Raw genomic sequence first — 20,667 nt, forward strand, 5'->3', positions numbered from 1 at the left:
ATACCACCTTATCGACTTGCTTTGCCTTTTCCAGGGAGCTATGGACTTCCATCCCAGCATCTCTCTGTATATCAATGCTCCTAATGGTTCTGCTATTCACGATATACATTTCTCTTGCAATTAATCTTCCAAAATGCATCACCTCACTTCTGTCCAAAATAAACTCCATTTGCCATTTCTCTGCCCAATTTTCCAACAGATTTATGTCCTGCTGCATCTTTTGACAACCTTCCTTATTATCCAAATCCCCACCAGGTTTCATGTTGTTTCCTGTTTTACTAATCAGACCACCTACATTTTCATTAAAATTATGAACAACAGATATTCCAGCACTGATCCTTGTGGAGTACCACTGGTCGCAAGACCTCAGTCAGAAAAAGAAAACACCCCTCCAAAACTAACCTTTGTTTTCTATGACAAAGCCAATTTTGTATTCAGCTTAGCAACTCACTGTGAATCCCAAATGACTTAATCTTCTGGAACAGCCCATTGTGCTGAACCTTGTCAAATGCTTTAGTAAAATCCATTCTCGACAACATCCACTGTCCTATCCTCATCATTCAAAGTACAGGATCGTTTCATAATCCCCTTGTATATACTTCACCTATGTTGCAAACTTATCAATTGGAGTTTCTTTTACAAATTAAGCACAAGCTTTGGTTTTTGCAAGCAATGTTAGTTTTGCATTATAGTTTTTAATGATATCTGCTCTTCTGAAATTGGCTCGGAATTGTGGTTTTAGGCACAATTTGGAAAAGCACTTTTTGGGAGTACTGTGTGCAGATAAGAAAATTTTACATTTATCCTCAAATTATTTCTTTAATCATAAATGTACAAACATGTCTGTGTGTATTGAACTCACTGTAGAATAGGCTGTAAAAGTCTTCATAATCAATGAAATTATATTATGATATATAATTGAAACAAAAATCATGCTATTAAAACCACAAGATTTCTAATGTTTCTGCCTCCTTTGATCAGTAAGTAACAGTTGTTTGTAATTTGCTGCACAGAAACGCTCAGGAAACCAAGGGCAGCAGAGGAAAAGAGCAAAGGTAGAATCAATCTTCAATGCATGTCAAAGTGTAAATGATTTAATAACTTAATATTCACCCAACTGTTCTTAGATGTAGCAATGATGATATGCCAATCTTTGTAGTGTGAAAAATGTTAAATTAGAACATATGTGTTTTGGTGCAGTACAATTTAATGCTGGGTTTCACATTGCTGCACTTGCTTTGATTCAACTCATGTTGTTGAAGTATCTTACTTTGTTATCAGATAAAAAGGATATGTTTGCTTTACATCTGAAGTTCATGATACTTTAATTCATCCCCACACACCATATTTGTTTACAATAAATGTGCAGTTTTATAAGTTATCACTATCAAACACTGAGACAAACTTATAAAAGCAAAATGCCGCAGATGCTGTTCTAAAATCAAAACAGAAAATACTGGAAATACTCAGCAGGGTCAGCCAGCATCTATGGAGAAAGAACTAGAGTCAAGGGATGAAATCTTCTTGCTCCTATAGAAGAGGACTTCCAGTTAGGTGTTTTTGGAATAGGAACATTGAGTCATGAGGGGGGCATCCTCATGTTCTTCGTCTGAAAATGATAGAACCCATCCTTTGAAGTATGCAAGCCCCCTGGATGACTGCTTCCAGGAATATCACCCAAATCTGTCAGAATAGGGTTGGGACATAGGCAATGAGCCTGAGTCAGCACCATTTCTAAGGACAGAAGATTTCATCCAGTATTTCAGATCAATGAATAGTTCTTGTCAAAGATCATCAACCTTAAACATTAACACTATTGCTGTCTCCATAGATGCTGATTTGCCTTTTGGGTATTTCCAATATCTTCTGGTTTTATTTGAGTTGGAAGTATTTTAATCTTGGTTAAAAAAAAGACAAGTATAGAATCTTGGATAGTATGCTCTTTATTTTCCTATATAATTTTCAAAACGTAATATAAATCAAAGTAGAAAGTGGTGGATGTGCAATTTAGGATCCACCTACAGCTGTAATGAGAAAAGATTGGTTAAAGGGTCAGATATTGACCATTTTTGTCAAAACTCCCAATAAATTGAGGGCTGTTCAATTAGTACCAGAATCTCAGTGTTCAGACTTACACTGGACTAATCTTTTAATACTATAGGATTGAGTCAGACCCATGTATTGGTGGAGTAGCAGAAAGCATAAGGGACTGTCAAATAATACAGGAGAACATAGATAGACTGGAGAGCTGGGCAGTTAAGTGGCAAATGGAGTTCAATCCAGGCAAATGGGGGATGATACATTTAGGCAAGTATAATTCTAGAGTGAATTATACAATGAATGGAAGAGCCTTGGGAAAAGTTGATGAGCAGAGAGATCTGGGAGTGTGGGTCCATTGTACCCTGAAGGTTTCTGCACAGGTGGATAGAGTGGTCATGAAGACATATGGCATGCTTGCCTTCATTGGACAGGGTATTGAGTATAGAAGATGACAGGCCATGTTAAAATTGTACTAGACATTGGTTCGGCCGCATTTAGAATACTGTGTACAGCTCTAGTCGCCACATTACCAAAAGGATGTGGACACTTTGGAAAGGGTGCAGAGAAGATTCACGAGGATGTTGCCTGGTATAGAAGGTGCTATCTATGAAGAGAGGTTGAGTAGGTAAGGTTTGTTTTCATTAGAAAAAAGGAGATTGAGGGGGCACCTGATTGAGGTATGCAAAATCATGAACGATATAGACAGAGTGGATAGAGATAAGCTTTTTCCCAGGGTGAAGGATTCAATTACAAGAGGTCATGCTTTCAAGTTGAGAGGTGAAAAGTTTAAGGGGGATACACACGGCAGGTACTTTACTCAGAGGGTGGTGGGTGTCTGGAATGCGTTGCCAGCAGAGCACGGTAGATTCATTTAAGATGCATCTGGACAGATACATGAGTAGGTGGGGAGCAGAGGGATACAGATGCTTAGGAATTGGGTGACAGGTTTAGACAGTAGATTTGGATTGGCTCAGGCTTGGAGGGCTGAAGGGCCTGTTCCTGGGCTGTAAATTTTCTTTATTCTTTGAGCACTTCCTGAGTGCATTGGCATTGGCATTTGCATGTTAGCTGCTACTCCTGACCCAAAGCCCATCACTTTATTTCTACTTTTGCTGACATTTTATTTAATCTTTTCCTGTATTCCTCGTGTCCTTTCTGTCCATTATCATGCCACATTTTACCTCCCCATTCTCACAAACTCTGGTCTCTTATTTCCTTTCTCCAACTCTTCAGTTCTCTCCAAACATGCTACCCCAGATTGGTCTACTTTCTTGTTAGACAAGGCTGTTGCTCCCTCTGTGTCTCATTTGCATACTACAATGAATTTTCCAAGGGATCTAACACTGGTTCATCATGAGCAGCAACTCTAATCACCAGATCCCACTTTTGTGTTGACTTTCCATGCCCCCATCTGAAGTAAATTAGACCAACACCCCTCCTTTGACCCCACTGTTGATCCTGTGGGGTTGATCAGCAGATCCAGCTGGAAGCACTGTTAAGGTGCCTTTCTTTATTTTACAATTCCTCTTCTGATAAATTCTACTCTCTAAGCTCGAACAATAAGTGCCAGGAGATGATTAATAAGCCACTTGTTCATGGAAGTAACTAACACATATAAAAAGGATTGACACCACTGATTCGTTGCCTCTGCCACATCCCTCAAGCCCATCTGGACAAGTTACCTCTAATCCTCCCCACTGGCCTAGCCTTGAACTTGCATCTTTTTTTAGTTTCTCTCTGATCTTCCCTTATGGCCTCTCTGAGCTGATCTCATCCCCGAGACCCACTTCCTAAACCCAATTACTACAGTTCTAGAATAAATACCTTTCCCACCAAACTTTTTTTCCCCTTTTCTTTCATAGGATATTTGCATTGCTGACAAGGCTAACATCTGTTGCCGATCCCTAGTTGCCCTTAATCTTGGTGGCTTGCTTTGGCCATTTCAGAGGGCAATTAAGTATTGAACACATTTCTAAGTGTCTGGAGTCACATGTAGGGTCAGATCAGGTAATGCTGCTAGATTACTTACCCTAAAGGACATTAGTGAACCAGACAGGTTTTATGCCATTCAACAAGGTTACAGTGGTCACAATTAGACTAGCTTCCCACACTTAATGGAGGTGTTGGGGGCTTGTACCAGCTGGAGAGCTGCTATACATTCTGTGCCATTTCCTTTTGGAAAGGCCTGCTAAATTAAGTGCCAGTTACTTATCCATGTTCAGTGATGGTCCTCTCCGAAGAGCAAGGACTTCAGGACACGAAGACTACTCACTGAGAACTGCCAGTCAATCTGATACTGTTGACTGTACATTCCTCTGCATTATCACAGGGAGTGATTGCTGCTGTCAGGAATGCCAACTAGAGGCACAAATTCATTGAGAGATACAGACATGGTTGATGATGGGAATAGTGAGACTCGAAGGAGAGTCAGCAGCAAGAGCACAGGACTAGCTCTAAGTAGACCGACTCGCCTTTCTGATGCTGTGTCCCCTCCTCATCTGAGTGCCTTTGAATAAGCCCCCACCCCCATTTCATGCTCTGTAAACCTGTAAGCAACCCTGACAGGGTCTACCTTTAGGGTTTTCTGCATAGCGAATGCCCCTGCCCATTGCTGGCTGAATAGCCAGGGTTGGGGGTGGAGGGGAAGCAGGTAGTGAAATGATTCACTTGGCATTAATTGCCTACCTGTGTGTGTCAATTGGCAGAGTGTGGTAATGCTGCCCATGAGCCTGTCTCAGACTTACTTGAGTCCCCAGTAAGCATTTTCCTGGCGATGAAATACCTCTCCCTAACATCTAACTCAACCCAGAGTATGGGATTAAATTCAGCCCCTGGTGGCTATAATGTGGTTGGAACTACTTTGCAAGAATGAGACAGGGAGCTTAGAATCACTTCAGAAATAGCTAGACGCTATGTCAAGGGACAGTTACATTGTTTTTGGGTGGATGAGATTGGAAAGGTGAACTAGTCTTCACAATTAAATTAAGTTCCTTCAGAACAGAATATGAGGCAATCTTTTTTTTAGAATTTCTATCTTGTTACCAGCAATAATCTCAGAGAGTTGAAGCTGGCCATGATTCCAGATTGTAATTTGCAAGGAAGGCTAAGATTATTGATGAGAAATATTTCCGTTTTTCCAATTACTCCTGACATCTTCACTACAAATACTGCCTTATACTCAATTTCAATCTAAAATGCAGAGGTTTTCCTTTGTAGAATCATTGTTATGTGAGTTAACATTTATTATCTAGCTGTTCAAATGTTCTCAGTTCCAGACCAACTTTCACTGCTACTGCAAGGCAAGTGATTGCTCCTCTGGTATTAGCAACTGTTTTACACATACTTATTCAGGTGTATATGCAAGAGATCTATGGTATTATTGTTGGATTGTTAAGCCAAGACCGAATTAATGTCCTCAGGATCCAGGTTGGAACCCCTCCATGGCAGATGGTGGAATTTGAATTTTTAAAAACATCAAGATGTAAGAATCTGATGGTGACCATGAATCCATTGCCGATTGTCGGTAAAACCTATCTGGTTCACTAGAGGGAAGGAAACTGCCATCCTCACCTGGTTTGGAATACATTGGACTCCAGGCTCACAATAATGTGGTTGACTCTTAACTACAATTGCTTCTGGGCAATAAACACTAACCTAGCCAGCAACATCCACATGCCATGGATGAATAATAAAAAAAAATTCATTGCAACTCAAGAGGATGGCAAACACGTGGATGTCCACCATACGCAGCTAGATCCTCATTAACTATTATCAAAGTTGCCATGACTACTCCACCCCTGCCAAGCCAAGGATAAGCACACCCATCTTTAACATCACTACATAATTCTCCCAGTCAGTTAGCGTTTTGGAGGGAGGATCTGGATGGGCTGGCAATAATTGCTTCAAGAAGAGGTCGTGGAGGTTGATGTCGTGATGATTATTGTTCCTTGTGTCTGTAACTGACATCTTCCTTCTTTATCAATTATATGTAAATATGCTTAATTTGCCATTTGGGCACTCTAATGTCATTATATCCTGCAGTCTGTGCCTGATTACAATTACTATGCATGTATAGATGGAGACATCGTGTGAGTTAATTATGTGAATTTTGTGCAACTTTGCATGAATTCTGCACTCTCCTCCAACTTGCACTGAGGTAATATCTTCAGTGGTTCTCTATTCAGATGTAGTATACATTTTGCACCCAGTTTTTATATGTGAATTCTGTAGATATTTCAATCAATCTGTCCAGACATGTAATGACATAGGTGGAGTAGATGAAACAAACATGGGCCTCTTGGCTCAGAGATAGGTTCACTACTTCTGCACCACCAGAACTTTCTATCTGAATTTAGCAGATATTTTCTATTCAATCCGTTCAGAGATGATATTACACACCTCTGGTCAGTGGTGTCAAGGTAGAAAACCAGGCAGGTAGCAACTAACCATGCACTCTTCCCTGGGAATCTATGTAGCATTATTTTAAAGCAGCACTACACAAACAACTTTTTAGCCCTTTATTCCTTATTCCTTCCCTCAGAAATTTGACAGGGCATGGTACATTTGACTATAGAGAGAGTTTAAGAGATGGCAAACAATGGGGGAGATCAAGAATTTATTTAGGTTACTTGAAGTAAGAGCCAGCATTTGACAAATGAGCTGAATAGCATCTCTCTTTGATGTTAATACCTATAGCTTTGTTGTATAGAATTCACTACAGAATAGATGCAGCAAATGAATTATTTTATTTTACTGCAGTAAAGCACTGATTTCATTCATCGTTTATGCCTGAGTAACAGCGCAAATGCTTTATAATAAAAGCAATACAAAATATTGCACCTTGAAAATATGGTAGGAATAAAATTATGTTTATTAGTACCAAATGATTAGGTTTGACACATGAGAATACAATTGACTAAGACTTTACTTCCATCTTTTATGGGAAATGCGTTAATAATCATATTTTTCATAGAATCAATTGGCCATGAATGAAGCATGTGACATTTTTGTGGATGCTTTAGTGAAGTATAAATACACAAGGAACTGCTCAGTCATTATGAAGCTATAATAATGTTCCACTTGCATTTTTCTTATATCTAAATTTCAAGTAACCAATGTAAAGTTGAGTTGTCCAGATATGGAGTACCTATACCTCCACTTCAGTGAAAATGATTCTTAAGTAAAGATCTTCCGATCTTCGATAAAGAGGTCCTGTAAAATCAGTTTTTTCAATTTGAATATTAGACTAACCAGTGTAAATCACCAGGCTCTTGCTTCCTCACGTTTGTGAATACTCCAATCATTAGGCATTACTCCAATATTAATAGCTATAAAATCTATCAACTGGACTGCAATTTCTTTCTGAATATAACACACAAATCCTAAATAAGGCTTCTACAGTCAGATAATGAAAAACTCTTTTTTGATGCCTGCATTGTATTTCTCAGTCATTCCTAAGAAAATATTTATTTTTTGTATACTCAATTGTGGTCTAAAATATTCGTAGAGTCATAGAGTCTTACAGCACAGAGACAGGCCCTTTGGCCCAAACTGGTCCATGCCGAACAAAATGTCCATCCACGCTAACCCCATTTCCCTGCCCATGGCCCGTATCCTTCTAAACCTTCCTTATTCATGTATTTGTCCAAATGCCTTTTAAATCTTGTTAATATACCCACCTCAACCTCTTCTGCTGGTAGTTCACTCCATATGTGTGCTACCCTCTGTATAAAAAACGTTGCCCCTCAGGTTCCCTTTTATTATTTCCCCTCTAACCTTAAATTGATGTCCTCTAGACCTCGATTCCCCAACCCTGGAAAAAGACTGAGTGCATTCACCCTATCCAAGCATCTCATGATCTTATACACTTCTATAAGATCCCTCTCAGTCTCCTACACTTGAAAGAAAAAAGTCATAGCTTGTCCAAGCTCTCCCTATTGCTCAGACCCTTGACCCCTGGTAACATCCTTGTAAATTTCATAGCATTCTTTCCAGTTTAATAACATCCTTCCTATAGTAAGGTGACCAAAACTGAACACAAACTCCAAGTGGGGCCTCACCACCATCCTGTACAACTGCAACATAACTTCCCAACTTCTTTACTCAGTGCCCTGACTGATGAAGGCCAGCGTGCTAAAAGCCTTCTTCACTGCTCTGTCTACCTGTGACTCCACTTTCAGAGAAGTATGCACCTGAACTCCAAGGTCCCTCTGTTCCTTAAGGCCTTACAATTCATCATGAAGCTTCTACCTTGATATGACTTTCCAAAATGCAAGAGCTCACTCTTATCTACATTAAACTCTATTTGCCATTTCTGAGCCCACTTCCCTTGCTAATCAAGGTTCTGTTGCAATTTCTGACAACATTCCTCACTATCCACAATGCCGTTGATTTTAGTGTCATCTGCAAACTTACTAATCATGCCTTGTACATTCTCACCCAAATCAGTGATATTGATAACAAATAACAATGAGCCCGGCACTGATCCTGAAGCACTCCACTAGTCACATGGCCTTCACTATTGACATCACACATTAGAACGTCTACTTAAATCCTAGTTTTAACAAATGATTTTGTAATTGAGGTTTTATATTTAAACTTCTATAATATGGATATAAATAATTTGTATTTTGCAGAACTGTTACATGTCTCAAATGATATAATTTATGTTTTTTTTTAGCTTAGCCAGACAAAATACTATCTGTTTAAAACAAATTTCAGGCGACTGAATATTTTTTGAGAGACATCCATCATTTAGGGGAGAAGTGAAGGGGCAATTTTTCAAAATTGGCTGGTGGTTGCTTGGAATGCATTGCCAGTGGAGGTGGTGGAAGCAGGTATGTTAGCAACCTTTAAGAAGTATCTTGATAGACACATGAACGCGAGGCGAACAGAGGGATAGGAACTGCACATAGGTAACAGGTCTAAATATGAAGTAGGAATCAACGCAGGCTTGGTGGGCTGAAGGATCTGGTCCTGTACTGTGTTGTATTGTATTGTGTGTGTTGATAGTGGGGCTCTATGTTATCTGAAAAAATCCATCTCAATAAGGACCATCTAGCTTTTGTAGTTAACTTTATGTCATTCAGATATTAATGTAGAAAGGCTGCCAATTGGATGAGCAGGTAAAAATAGCGTGTTTTATTGCAGAACCATCAATGGTGTGTCACATTTGAAATTACACTATTCAATATTGTATCCATTAGGGAGATATCAAAAGTTTTTTTTTTCTCAGATAGCCAGGAAACTGTTGTTCATATTTTGTCTTTTTGAATGGTAGAATTGACAAAAAAGACAATAAAGATAAACAGCTTCTTTAGTCTGGAGTGTCAAAGCTTGTTTTCCGAATTGTACATGGGATTTTGTACATGCTATCTCTAGTTTCCGGCTTGCAAATCTATTTCCAAGTTGATTCAGTAAAAGGGGAGCCATTCAGTACTAATAAACTGTTAAGCAGAACTCCGTTCACAGAATCTGGATGGATTTAGCAAGACTTTGGATTATTATTATATTTCAGAGCGGCTTAAATGTTAGTGACATACTGTACTGTCAGTTATTGTCTATACTCATTTCCTTCTGCATAATTATACTCTTGTACATAACACTAGCTATTAGCTTTAGCTTGAACAATATGATTTGACAACATGACATTTTCCCCTTTCAGAATGGACAGGAGAGCATGGGACAAGCTGCAAAATCTCTAATGCAAATTGCAGAGTACTTGGGTAATTGTTACCGTTGAAATCCCATTCATGTTAGACATGAAAAAGCAAGTTTCCTTTCATAGTAGGCATTGGTCTACTTGTGGGAATTGCTTATTTGTCCCAAGCCCAAGCTAAAATATCAGGAGAAAAGCCAAATTTCACCACACACATTTCTAGAAAATGAATCTGAATTGTGTAGGTTGTTGTTACATTATAATATTCTTATTTTGTTGTACTTCATATAGTTTATGTGTACCTGTTCAAAATTTGACACATCTGCTGATCAGCTAAAATCAAAGTTTTCAAAATAAATTTGATAATACAAAATATGAAATTTATGAGAAAAATGCATGCTAAAAATTCAGCCCAAGCATATAGAATAATGTTACATGTGAATCCATGTTTGAGCATCGCTTACTAAATAACCCCAAGTGAGTTAAGAAAATGCACTATACATGAACTTAAAATTATCAATTGGGCTCACAATGTGGGTCACTTTCACTTCTACAAGTTATATTTATTTAATTAAGCAACCTTTTCATCTGCTGAAGAAAGAATATATCTAGGCTTTGCCACTTCTTTAATTTATAAAAAGTTTGGAGGCAAATATTTGCTGATGCTTTTCCCATTGCAATGTCGGATTGGCTTGCCTTTTTGGAACTTCAACAAAAGCATGGGGTTTAAATGTTCTGTGGTACATTCTTCAGGGCAACACATCAAACAGTCAAAGTTGATTTGTCAACCCATCAATAGCTTTTCTTTCTCAGGCAGTATAAATTATTGTTCACTTTGTAATTTGGTTTTACTGTATCTGTTTTGCTGAGTAAAAGAGAGAATGTCTCTTTTCTCAGTTGCTCTCTTTTTGATCATACACCTCTTTCCCATTTCCACCTCTCTTTCTACACAGTTCTGAAAAAATAGCTTGTATATTGTGGTTTGAACAATACTGAATCTGATCTCATCTGGAACTAGCAAAAAGTATAATGCAGAATGTCAATTAATTGATCGCATCAATGCTGTCTCTTTGCTCGAGATGCTGAACACTAAAATCAAAACTCTCTCTTTTCAGCCCAAAATCCTGTATTTTACTCAGCTTCAAACATTTTCTGAACAATGCTTTGGTGTCTGTCTCAGCTACCTTTTGCAATCATTCTTCTAATCTCTCTCAATGGTAAATTTAAATTGATTATCCTTTGCCAATACCCTAACTAGAGGAAATGATCTTTCCCTACTCAAATTTTAGGATGGGCACAAAGATCAGTATTTGCTTAAAAATGAATGAAAATTTAATTTCTCCTTTAAATCAGTTTTGGTTATCTACTTTTACAGTTGTGTTGTCCTAAACCTAAATCACTGAAAACTCATGACAATTTACCATTGAATGCTAATTTGGAAAGGGTCAGGTAGTTTCTCACAATTACTTGAAACAAAATAAATTGTTCACCTCTTAACACAGATCTTGGGGCCTGTCACTCTTTTTTTATATTCAACTAGTGTTGAAGTTTTGCTTATCTAAATAAAAAACATGTATACAATAAAGTTTCTCTGCAGGAAATTCCAAGATTAGAGCCCACACAGTATTTGCTTTCATTATTTTTGCATGTGTTTCTTCATTTAAACTTTATTTAGAAAGAAAAACCTTTCCATTTTGAATTATTTGGTCCTATTACTGAATTGGAAATATGATGAGGTAACCTTGTTTTATTGGAGACTCATGATACACCATTAGTTTGTTATGATGTACTCAAAGCTTTAGTGAATGCTTTATTCAAGAAATGTCAAATACAGGTAAAAAAAACTTTACAGTTTATCTCATGGCAACTTTCTTTTAGGTTCATAGGAATAGGAGTAGCCTATTTGGCCTGTCAATCCTGCCCAGCCATTCATTGCAATCTTAGCTGATCTACCACTTCAATATCTCTTATACATGACTTCTTCATGACATAGTACACCATTGGTAATCAGAAATCTATCAATCTCCAACGTAAACATTCTCAAAGATTAAGCCTCCACATTCCTTTGATGCAGAGAAAGATTTACACCACTCTGAGAAAAACAATTTCGTCTAATCTCAGACCTAAGTGGAATTCCCCTTGTTTTAAAATTGTGCTCCTTGGTTTTGAATTCCTCAAACAAGGGAAATCTCTAACCTACATCTACCCTATCTATTCTTTGAAGCTTGAGAGAGTATCGGCTCAGGTTACCCAATCTCTCTTCACAGCATAGGCCCACCATTACAGCGCAAGTCTGCTGAACTTTCATTGCACTCCCTTTATGCAATATCTTACCTGAGATAAGGAGACCAAAACTGCACACACTACTCCAAATGAAGTCTATCCAAGCTTCCATGTGAGGGTAGCAAGACTTCTACTCCAGGACTCAATTCCTCTTGAAACAAAGGCTAATATTCCATTATCCTTCCTAATAGCTTGCTGCACCTGCCTTTAATCTTCGTTAACTTATCAGCAAGAGTTCCCAAGTCCCATTGTACATCTATAGTTTCCAACCACTTACCATCAAAGAAATATTCTGCATATTTATTTCTCCTACCGAGGTAGGTAACCTCATTTTTACACATTAAATTCCATCTGTCATTGTCTTTGACCATTCACTACACCTGATCCAATCCTGCTGAAGCTGCTGTACATCTTCTTCGAAGCATACATTCTTGCTGAACTTTGTATAATCTATGAAATTGGAAATCATGCATTTGGTTCTCAATTTCAAACCATTGTTAAATATTGTGAACAGCTGGGACCCAACTATTGATCCTTGTGGTACTATACTAATCTGGATCAGTGGTGCTGGAAGAGCACAGCAGTTCAGGCAGCATCCAATGAGCAGCGTCACAGCCTATCAATGTGAGAATGACCTATTTATTCCTGTTCTCTGTGCTCTGACTTTGCCAAACATTAATCCATGCCAGTACCATTATCTCCTATCGCACATCTTTTAATCTTTCGAAGCAGCCTCTTATCGGTGACCTTCACAAAAAGTATTCAGCAACCCGAAGCATACAATTTCCATTGACTCGCCTTTATCGATTTTGTAATATCTTCAAAATACACCAAGTATGTCAATCATCATTTTGCATTCACAAATCCAAGCTGACTATGCCCAGTCAGATCATTATCAATCATGTGTCTATTTATCTCATCATTTGTACCACATTGATCAGTTCCCCACACTGATATCAGGCTAACAGGTCTGTAATTTCCTGGGTTCTCTCTCCTTCACTTCTTAGATAGTGGGGTGACATATGCTACCTTAAATGTACAGGGATCATTTCCAGAATCTGTAGAACTTTTCAGGATATCAACTATCTCTATAACCACCTCCTGTTGCACGTGCCTTTTAAGTCATTGTTAGGTAATTGATGGTGCTCCTCAACTATTTCTTACCACTGTAAGATTTTTTTTCTTTGTGCCTTTCAGTCAGGAGCCAAAGGTAAACTGGTGAGGAGTCTTGCCGTTTGTGAAGAGTCTAACTTGCCTCTACCAACAGAACCCACTCCAGAGGATCAGGTATGGTTTTGATGATACTACAGCAGATTCAGTTCTCATTGTAATGCATGTAGTTCATAGAACTCTGTGTTGCTGGTTTTTAACTGTGCCACTTCCCATCCAAGAGTTTTGTTTTTCGATACTTGTTGTTCTTGTAATTTTAAAATGAGTTTTTTCTTTTGCTTATTCCATTCTTTGATTAATAATGTAGAATTTTTTCCTTCGAATACTGATCATTATTACCCAAGGTCTTCTCAGTGTTTCTTTGTACCCAGTCTATGGTGCACGTTCTTGTTTGGCTCCTAGCTATTATGGAAAAAGGCTTCAGTGTCTGACTTGCATGAAAGCAAAGGCAAATTGGGAACAAGTAAGAAATCTGCTTAAGGTAAAAGAGAGATCAAAGAGGAAGAGACACGTAACTGCAGTTTATTTTATCTTCAAACTGACTGTAGAATAGTTAGAATCAAAGAATATTTTCCCAGGGTGGTGGTCAAATGGAGATTTCAAACTGAGGAAGGTTGAGAAGTGCAGCTTTTTTGCCACATGCTGTGAAGGAAAGCAATGAGACCAGTGTTAGTGTGCTTTACAACTGCTCTAGCTGAAGAGCTCAATGGCAAATTCAATCACAAGTATTGGATTGGATTTTTGATCCTTAGAGGAGATGACATCAGATTCGGAACAAGGTGCAAAATCAGAAAAAGGTATGGGTGTATAAACTCTCCAGTGCAGCCCTATGCTCCATTGATGTGTGAACAGATACTAGGGCTTACATTGCTTGTAAGTTCACTAATTGTGGCAGTTTAACACAGCAGAATGCAATTAGCAACCATCGAAAGTGCAGTCCGCAATTTCTTTTATCAGGCCTGGAGACCATGAAGGGTTGTGACTCTATTCCCAACTAAGTGGCCACAGTTCAGTGGAGCAGCCAGTCATGGAAGTGCACAATATTTACTATCACTGAATTAAAGGGGAAATGTTCAGGCAGGGGCACACAGTGGTCAATAAGTGTGCAAAGGTATTGAGGTAACTCTGTCAGAACTTTAGCACTGCTGGGGAGGAAGGGTGAATTTAGGCACAGTGGCCCTACAGGACAGTAACAAGGGAAGGCAATGCTACATGGTGATTCAGTGGTTAGCACTGCTGCCTCACAGCACCAGGGACCTGGGTTCAGTTCCTGCCTCGGGCAAATGTCTGTATGGAGTTTGCACATTCTCCCCGTGTCTGCGTGGGTTTCCTCCGGGTGCTCCGGTTTCCTCCCACAGTCCAAAGATCTGCAGGTTATGTGAATTGGCTATGCTAAATTGCCCATAGTGTTAGGTGCATTCGTCAGGAGTGAATGTAGGGGAATGGGTCTGGTTGGGTTGCTCTTTGGAGGGTCGGTGTGGACTTGTTGGGCTGAAGGGCCTGTTTCCACACTGTAGGGAATCTAATCTTATCTACTCAGAGAGAGGTATGAACTGACAAGAAGGCCAGTGGCACTGAATGTGCATAGGTATTGAATGACTCTACTAGCCCTACTTGTGTGTTCCCAACCAGTTCCCTGGCAATTATTCAGCCTGCTTATTAAAGTTATGTCACACATCACATGCTGACATAATTTGTGGTCAGGACCTTAATGCATTGTATTAAGATCCAAGATCTGAAATTTGGGATTCCTGTCCAAGATCCGAAATTTTGCTCTCTGGATCTGTGTAAGCAGTCTAAGGTCCAAATCTTGGCTAAAAATGTCAGTCTGTTAATTGGAAAATATGTATTAAAATAAATTTTGTATTAAGTATTCTGCTTGATAAATCTTAGCATTCTTTGGATCATCTTTCTCTTGTGTTTTTTTTCTATTCTTTTAATTACTGCGGGAAGAGAAGTTTGTGTAAATATTTTATTTCCATCATCTGTTACAGAGCTGGTTAACAGCTGCACTCTAAATTGCTGTGGTTTGATTCCACAACAAGTTGTGATATTCAGTATGGCATGCTAGACCAAACATATGTCAGAACTAAAATTCAATGCTGTTCTTCTCTGAGCACACTTTCTCTAATGCGAATGCAGCAAACTCCACTGAAAGATTAAGCAAAGAACTGGGGATGCTGGAGATCTGAACCAAAAACTGAAATTGCTGGAGAAACACAGTAGATCTGGCAGCATCTGTGGGGAGAAAACAGAGTTAATGTTGCAAGTCTGATGATTCTTCACCAGAACTGTCCAACCTTAGCCATGTCTAAACAATTCTGATGAAGTGACAACAGATTCAAAACATTAACATTGCTACCAGACCTGTTGAGTTTCTCCAACAATTTTTGTCTTTGTCCTGCTAAAAGATTGATTAATCTAAAGTTATTTCCATTTTTATTTTCACAATCTGATGTGAAAAGCCAAACACCCTTCAAAAGCTGCCTCAAACAAAATCCTATAACACAGGATTAATCTCTATTGTTTCCCATCTAAATTGCCCAGTTATGGATTTGGGTGGTGTATCTCTAGCATAGTTTGTAGTTTAATAGATTAAAATTGGACATTCTCAAACAGCTAAAGGGAAATGTCGGAAAGAGCCAGAAATCTAAATAGAAAATGGACTTCCTGATGGACGATATCTTACCCTGGTATATGCTCTCTCAAATTCGATCTCTTCTGATTTTGCAATAAAAAGTGGAAATCAAAGAGGAAAAGTGTATACTTATAAATGACCTGAACTGAACAATTCTATAATTTCTTAGTCTTTTGTTTTCCTAATGTGTGAGTCTCATTTACCAACTGTCCGAGAAATAAGGAATGTTTAAAGACGTGAAAATTCGTCAACATCTAGAGATTTTGGAAAGAAAGGCAACTAAGGTTTGGGCAACACATTAAGTTGTAACTGCTAGAAGTCCAATGAATCAATATCATATTGACATGAAGAAGAAGCAGCAGACAGTCTCACTCACTAAAATTAGGGACTTCACGAAAGGTTTTGGTCCTAGGTTTTGAAATGTAATTCCTAGATGCATTCCAAAGATGAGAATTGGAAATTAATGATGATTGGTAGTTTACTGCCCCTTGTCTTTTTTCAGCAATATGAAAATAATTAATGAGAAACTTTTGGGAAATCTTTTTCGCATAGAAACTGAAAATGCAGAGCTCCAGGCATTAATACTTTGTAAGCTAAAGCTCTCTGTGCTGTGGTTTTATCCTTTTGTATGTTTACTCGGAGTCATATTACAAATCTGATTCCTCATTAGTCACTCTATTTTCTTCAAAAAAAGTGAGAAACATTGTTGTATTCCATTTGTGCATTTGTAAGTTGTGATACTGTTTTGTAATATAAATTGGTGCATTCCACCAGAACTCAGTTTTGGATTCATCTGATCAATTTGTTTAGGTTACTTATCAAAACTGGGAAACTGCAGTAATTGTGTCTGTGAAGTTATCATTTTATTGATGTTCAATGTTTTAGTTTCACCTTTAATAAAAGATAGGCTCTCTATAAATGGTGATATCTTAGAAGCTAGAAGAATGTTTATTCAAACGTTTAAATGCTTTTAGATTTTGAAGTTTGGCAATTGGCTTCCTCTTTAGAAATGTTGGATTGTTGCTGAAGGACGTAAGAATAAGCATGTCATCATTTGCTTTAAAAGAATGGAATCTTAAAAATTGATGACCCGTTGTATTATCAACAAAAGTAAAAAAAAGAATGTTATAAACACTCCTACGTCAATGTTCGATGTCATCTTCAAAACAATTCCATTCTTCCTTCTATAAAATCTTTAAGTCCAATCCTGGCAGGAGCATACAGACTCAGCCCTTAAATAGATTGCTTCAAAGGTTGGGTAAGCTTACTTAACAGCACATCTCTATTCCTATAACTCTGTTCTCAGTTCTTCAAGCATGGGCTTTTTCATGTTGTAAAAATGAGTTTTATCATTTTTATGACCAGAAAATACAATACATCCAAAGAACTTTTCTCCAACTACCCATTTTCTCAGCGTAACATCCAAATAATTCTCTTTGCAAATGCAGTCTCTTGAATATTTTAATCACTCACTTCTTCCTACCCCACTTCCACACAAACAGTTGTAAGTAACCATGTTAACCCTTCTTAATTTAAAGACTGGCTCTGATGTTTCTTCTTTTCAAATTTTATAATTTTGTCATAAGTTAAATGAGAGTTCTACAGGTTCACATTCTCCCCTGGCTATGATAACTCAAAGATATAGTGACCCAGGAAAATTATGAATTTCTTCACTGCTAATGAATTGAACCAAACCTTTGTGTTGAGCCTTAGATTTTGAAAATGGTCATCATTTCTCCCTTGGATTGAGCTACTTTCCAAACCAGTTCTGAACCATGATGTCAACACTTATATTAATTTTGAGCACCACTTATTCTTCTTTTATGTACATTGTACAATAAAATCCATGAAGAATCTTCAGTTGAATTGACCTTAAACAATTATCTCTTACATCAATATTTGGGTGCTAAAAATATATTCAACCATGTTTTATGCCTAATTACATCTACCTTGGAATTGGTCTGCCAAATTTTGCACTGTTCCCTGCTGAATATTTTCTGAATTTTAGCTGATTATCATTTGATTGTTACCAAATGGGTTGACACAAGTTTCTGCAATGTAAAAAATAAGTCTCTCAGTTGTAACAGTTTGCAGCGTTGTTTGTAAGAATCTGCTGAATGCAGCCTATTGGAGTGACTCAAGACTTTAAAGTTATCATCTCTTTTTATTTGAAAAGGGTACGTAAAAACCTGCATTTTTTTTATCATCATGCCAACTTTCCTAGGTGATATTGCAGTGCACTTTGATACATGTCTGGGAAGACATGACAAAGATTTGCAAGTAATATTTTATGATGATGGAGAGCCTGGGAGAAGTTCAAAATCTTTGTATACATCTGTTAAATGTACCAGAGTTTAGATTAGAGTGGTGGAGGAAAAGCACAGCAGGTCAGGCAGCATCCGACGAGCAGGAAAATCGACGCTTTGGACAAAAGCCCTTCATCAGGAATGGAAAGCCCTCCATTCCTGATGCAGGGCTTTTGCCTGAAGCGTCGATTTTCCTGCTCGTCGGATGCTGCCTGACCTGCTGTGCTTTTCCAGCACCACTCTAATCTAAACTCTGATTTCCAGCATCTGCAGTCCACACTTTTGCCCTGTTAAATGTACCAGTTTTAGTTTTGCTTTGGTTGTTCAGTTTTCAATGTTCAGCTACTTAATGCTTTGAACTTTGACAAAACTAAAGCTTTAATGTATATAATCAGAATTTCAGCAAAAACTATGTTTTAAGATTGATGTCAGTTTTGATTAGATGTATTCACTGACTTTAGCCTCCCAGGAGGTGAAATTCAACTTCAGGGGTAGTGCAAAATAACAAGTAGCAAAGCAACCACAGAATTTACAACTTACCAGATCTCATTTGCCAGAGAAGCATATTCTATTTTGTTCTGGTATTGAAGTCAAAGTTTTCCCCATAATCACAAAATGATGGGCTACTTTAACCACGTGGCAACAATATCTGCTGACGTCTATGAGTGAGCATGGCATTTTGCTCCAATGCCTCTACAGTGTTGTCCAGTTGGATACAACTGCTGTCAAGTGATTCCATTCATATCAATTTAATCATAGCCAGAGAATCAGCTGCAAAGGTTTGTCTTCCTATTCCAGCAACCTTACCTCTTTTGTCACCCAAGTACCTACCATTGGGATCTCCAATTTCTCATTTTCATGCTGTACTTTGGCAACACCATGCAATGGCTCAGCATTGGTTTTCCCATATGTTCAGATGGTGTCCAGCTCTACCTCACCATCAGCTCTCTTGACCCCTCCACTGTTGCTAAATTATCAGAGGCTAATCTGACATACAATGAGTAGAGGTTTCCTTCAACTAATTAGTATGAAAGACTAAATCTGGTCTCCACTCCAAATTCCAATCCCTAGTTACTGATTCTATTCCCCATTCCATTCCATAACAGTTGAGTATTTAATCAGTCTGTTCACAATGTTCATGTCACACTTGCTCTTGAGTTGAGCTTTTCTCCTTACATTCATGATACCACTAAGACTGTTTATTTCCACCTCCTTAACATCATCAAGGATCTCCCATTTCTCAGCTCATTTGCTGCTGAAACATCTCTCTCTCCCACCTCCCAACCGCCACCACGTAGAGCCTTTCATTTCCTCGAAACACACTGTTTCAGACTCTTGGCAGGTCTCTCATATTCTTTCTCTGTAAACTTGATGTCATCCAAACCTAGGTGGTCTGTGTCTTAACTCACAATAAGTCCCATTTCCTATCATCCCAGGTTTGCTGAACTACATAGGGACATCCAATCCCTTTACACCTCCATCCGCCATGACCAGGGCCTCCAAACCCTCTGTTTCTTCCTCTCCCGACATCCCCAATAGTACCCTTCCACCGACAGTCTCATTCGTTTGGCTGAACTGGTCCTCACCCTTAACAATTTCTCCTTCGAATCCTCACACTTCTTCCAGACCAAAGAGGTAGCCATGGGCACCCATCTGGGCCCCAGCTATGCCTGTCTCTTTGTTGGCTACGTAGAAAAGTCCATCTTCCATAGTTACACAGGGACCACTCCCCACCTCTTCCTCCGCTACATTGATGACTGCATTGGCACCACCTCGTGCTCCCGCGAGGCGGTTGAGCAATTCATCAACTTCACTAACACATTCCACCCTGACCGTAAATTCACTTGGACCATCTCTGACACCTCTCTCCCCTTCCTGGACCTCTCCATCTCCATTAATGACGACTGACTTGACACTGACATTTTTTACAAACCCACTGACTCCCACAGCTACCTGGATTACACCTCTTCCCACCCAACCTCCTGCAAAAATGCCATTCCGTATTCCCAATTCCTCCGCCTCCGCCGTATCTGCTCCCAGGAGGACCAGTTCCACCACAGAACACACCAGATGGCCTCCTTCTTTAGAAACCGCAATTTCCCTTCCCATGTGGTTGAAGATGCCCTCCAACGCATCTCGTCGACATCCTGCCCCTCTGCCCTCAAACCCCACCCCTCCAACTGTAACAAGGACAGAACTCTCCTGGTGCTCACCTTCCACCCTACCAACCTTCGCATAAACCACATCATTGGACGACATTTCTGCCACCTCCAAACAAATCCCACCACCAGGGATATATTTCCCTCCCCACACATTTCCGCTTTCCGCAAAGACTGTTCCCTCGTGACTACCTGGTCAGGTCCACGCCCCCCAACAACCCACCCTCCCATCCTGGCACCCTCCCCGGCCACCGCAGGAATTGCAAAATCTGCGCCCACACCTCCTCCATCACCTCCATCCAAGGTTCCAAAGGAGCCTTCCACATCCATCAAAGTTTCATCTGCACATCCACTAATATCATTTATTGTATCCGTTGCTCCCGATGCGGTCTCGTCTACATTGGGGAGACTGGA

At 39.1% G+C, this 20,667-nt stretch overlaps 1 protein-coding gene across 1 annotated transcript in view; it reads left to right on the forward strand.

Annotated features, from left to right (window-relative positions):
* The window catches only part of LOC122549297 (cAMP-regulated phosphoprotein 21-like), a 237,615-nt gene that overhangs the window by 97,935 nt on the left and 119,013 nt on the right, over window positions 1-20,667 (forward strand). Inside the window, exons 5-6 of the mRNA XM_087986133.1 lie at window positions 1,014-1,055; window positions 13,178-13,267. Of these exons, the coding sequence (XP_087842259.1) occupies window positions 1,014-1,055; window positions 13,178-13,267 (132 nt within the window). The remainder of the gene's footprint in view (window positions 1-1,013; window positions 1,056-13,177; window positions 13,268-20,667) is intronic.

This window comes from Chiloscyllium plagiosum, unplaced genomic scaffold, assembly GCF_037043375.1.
Source record: "Chiloscyllium plagiosum isolate Xiang-an unplaced genomic scaffold, Cpla_swu_hap1 HiC_scaffold_4, whole genome shotgun sequence".
NCBI lineage: Eukaryota > Metazoa > Chordata > Chondrichthyes > Orectolobiformes > Hemiscylliidae > Chiloscyllium > Chiloscyllium plagiosum.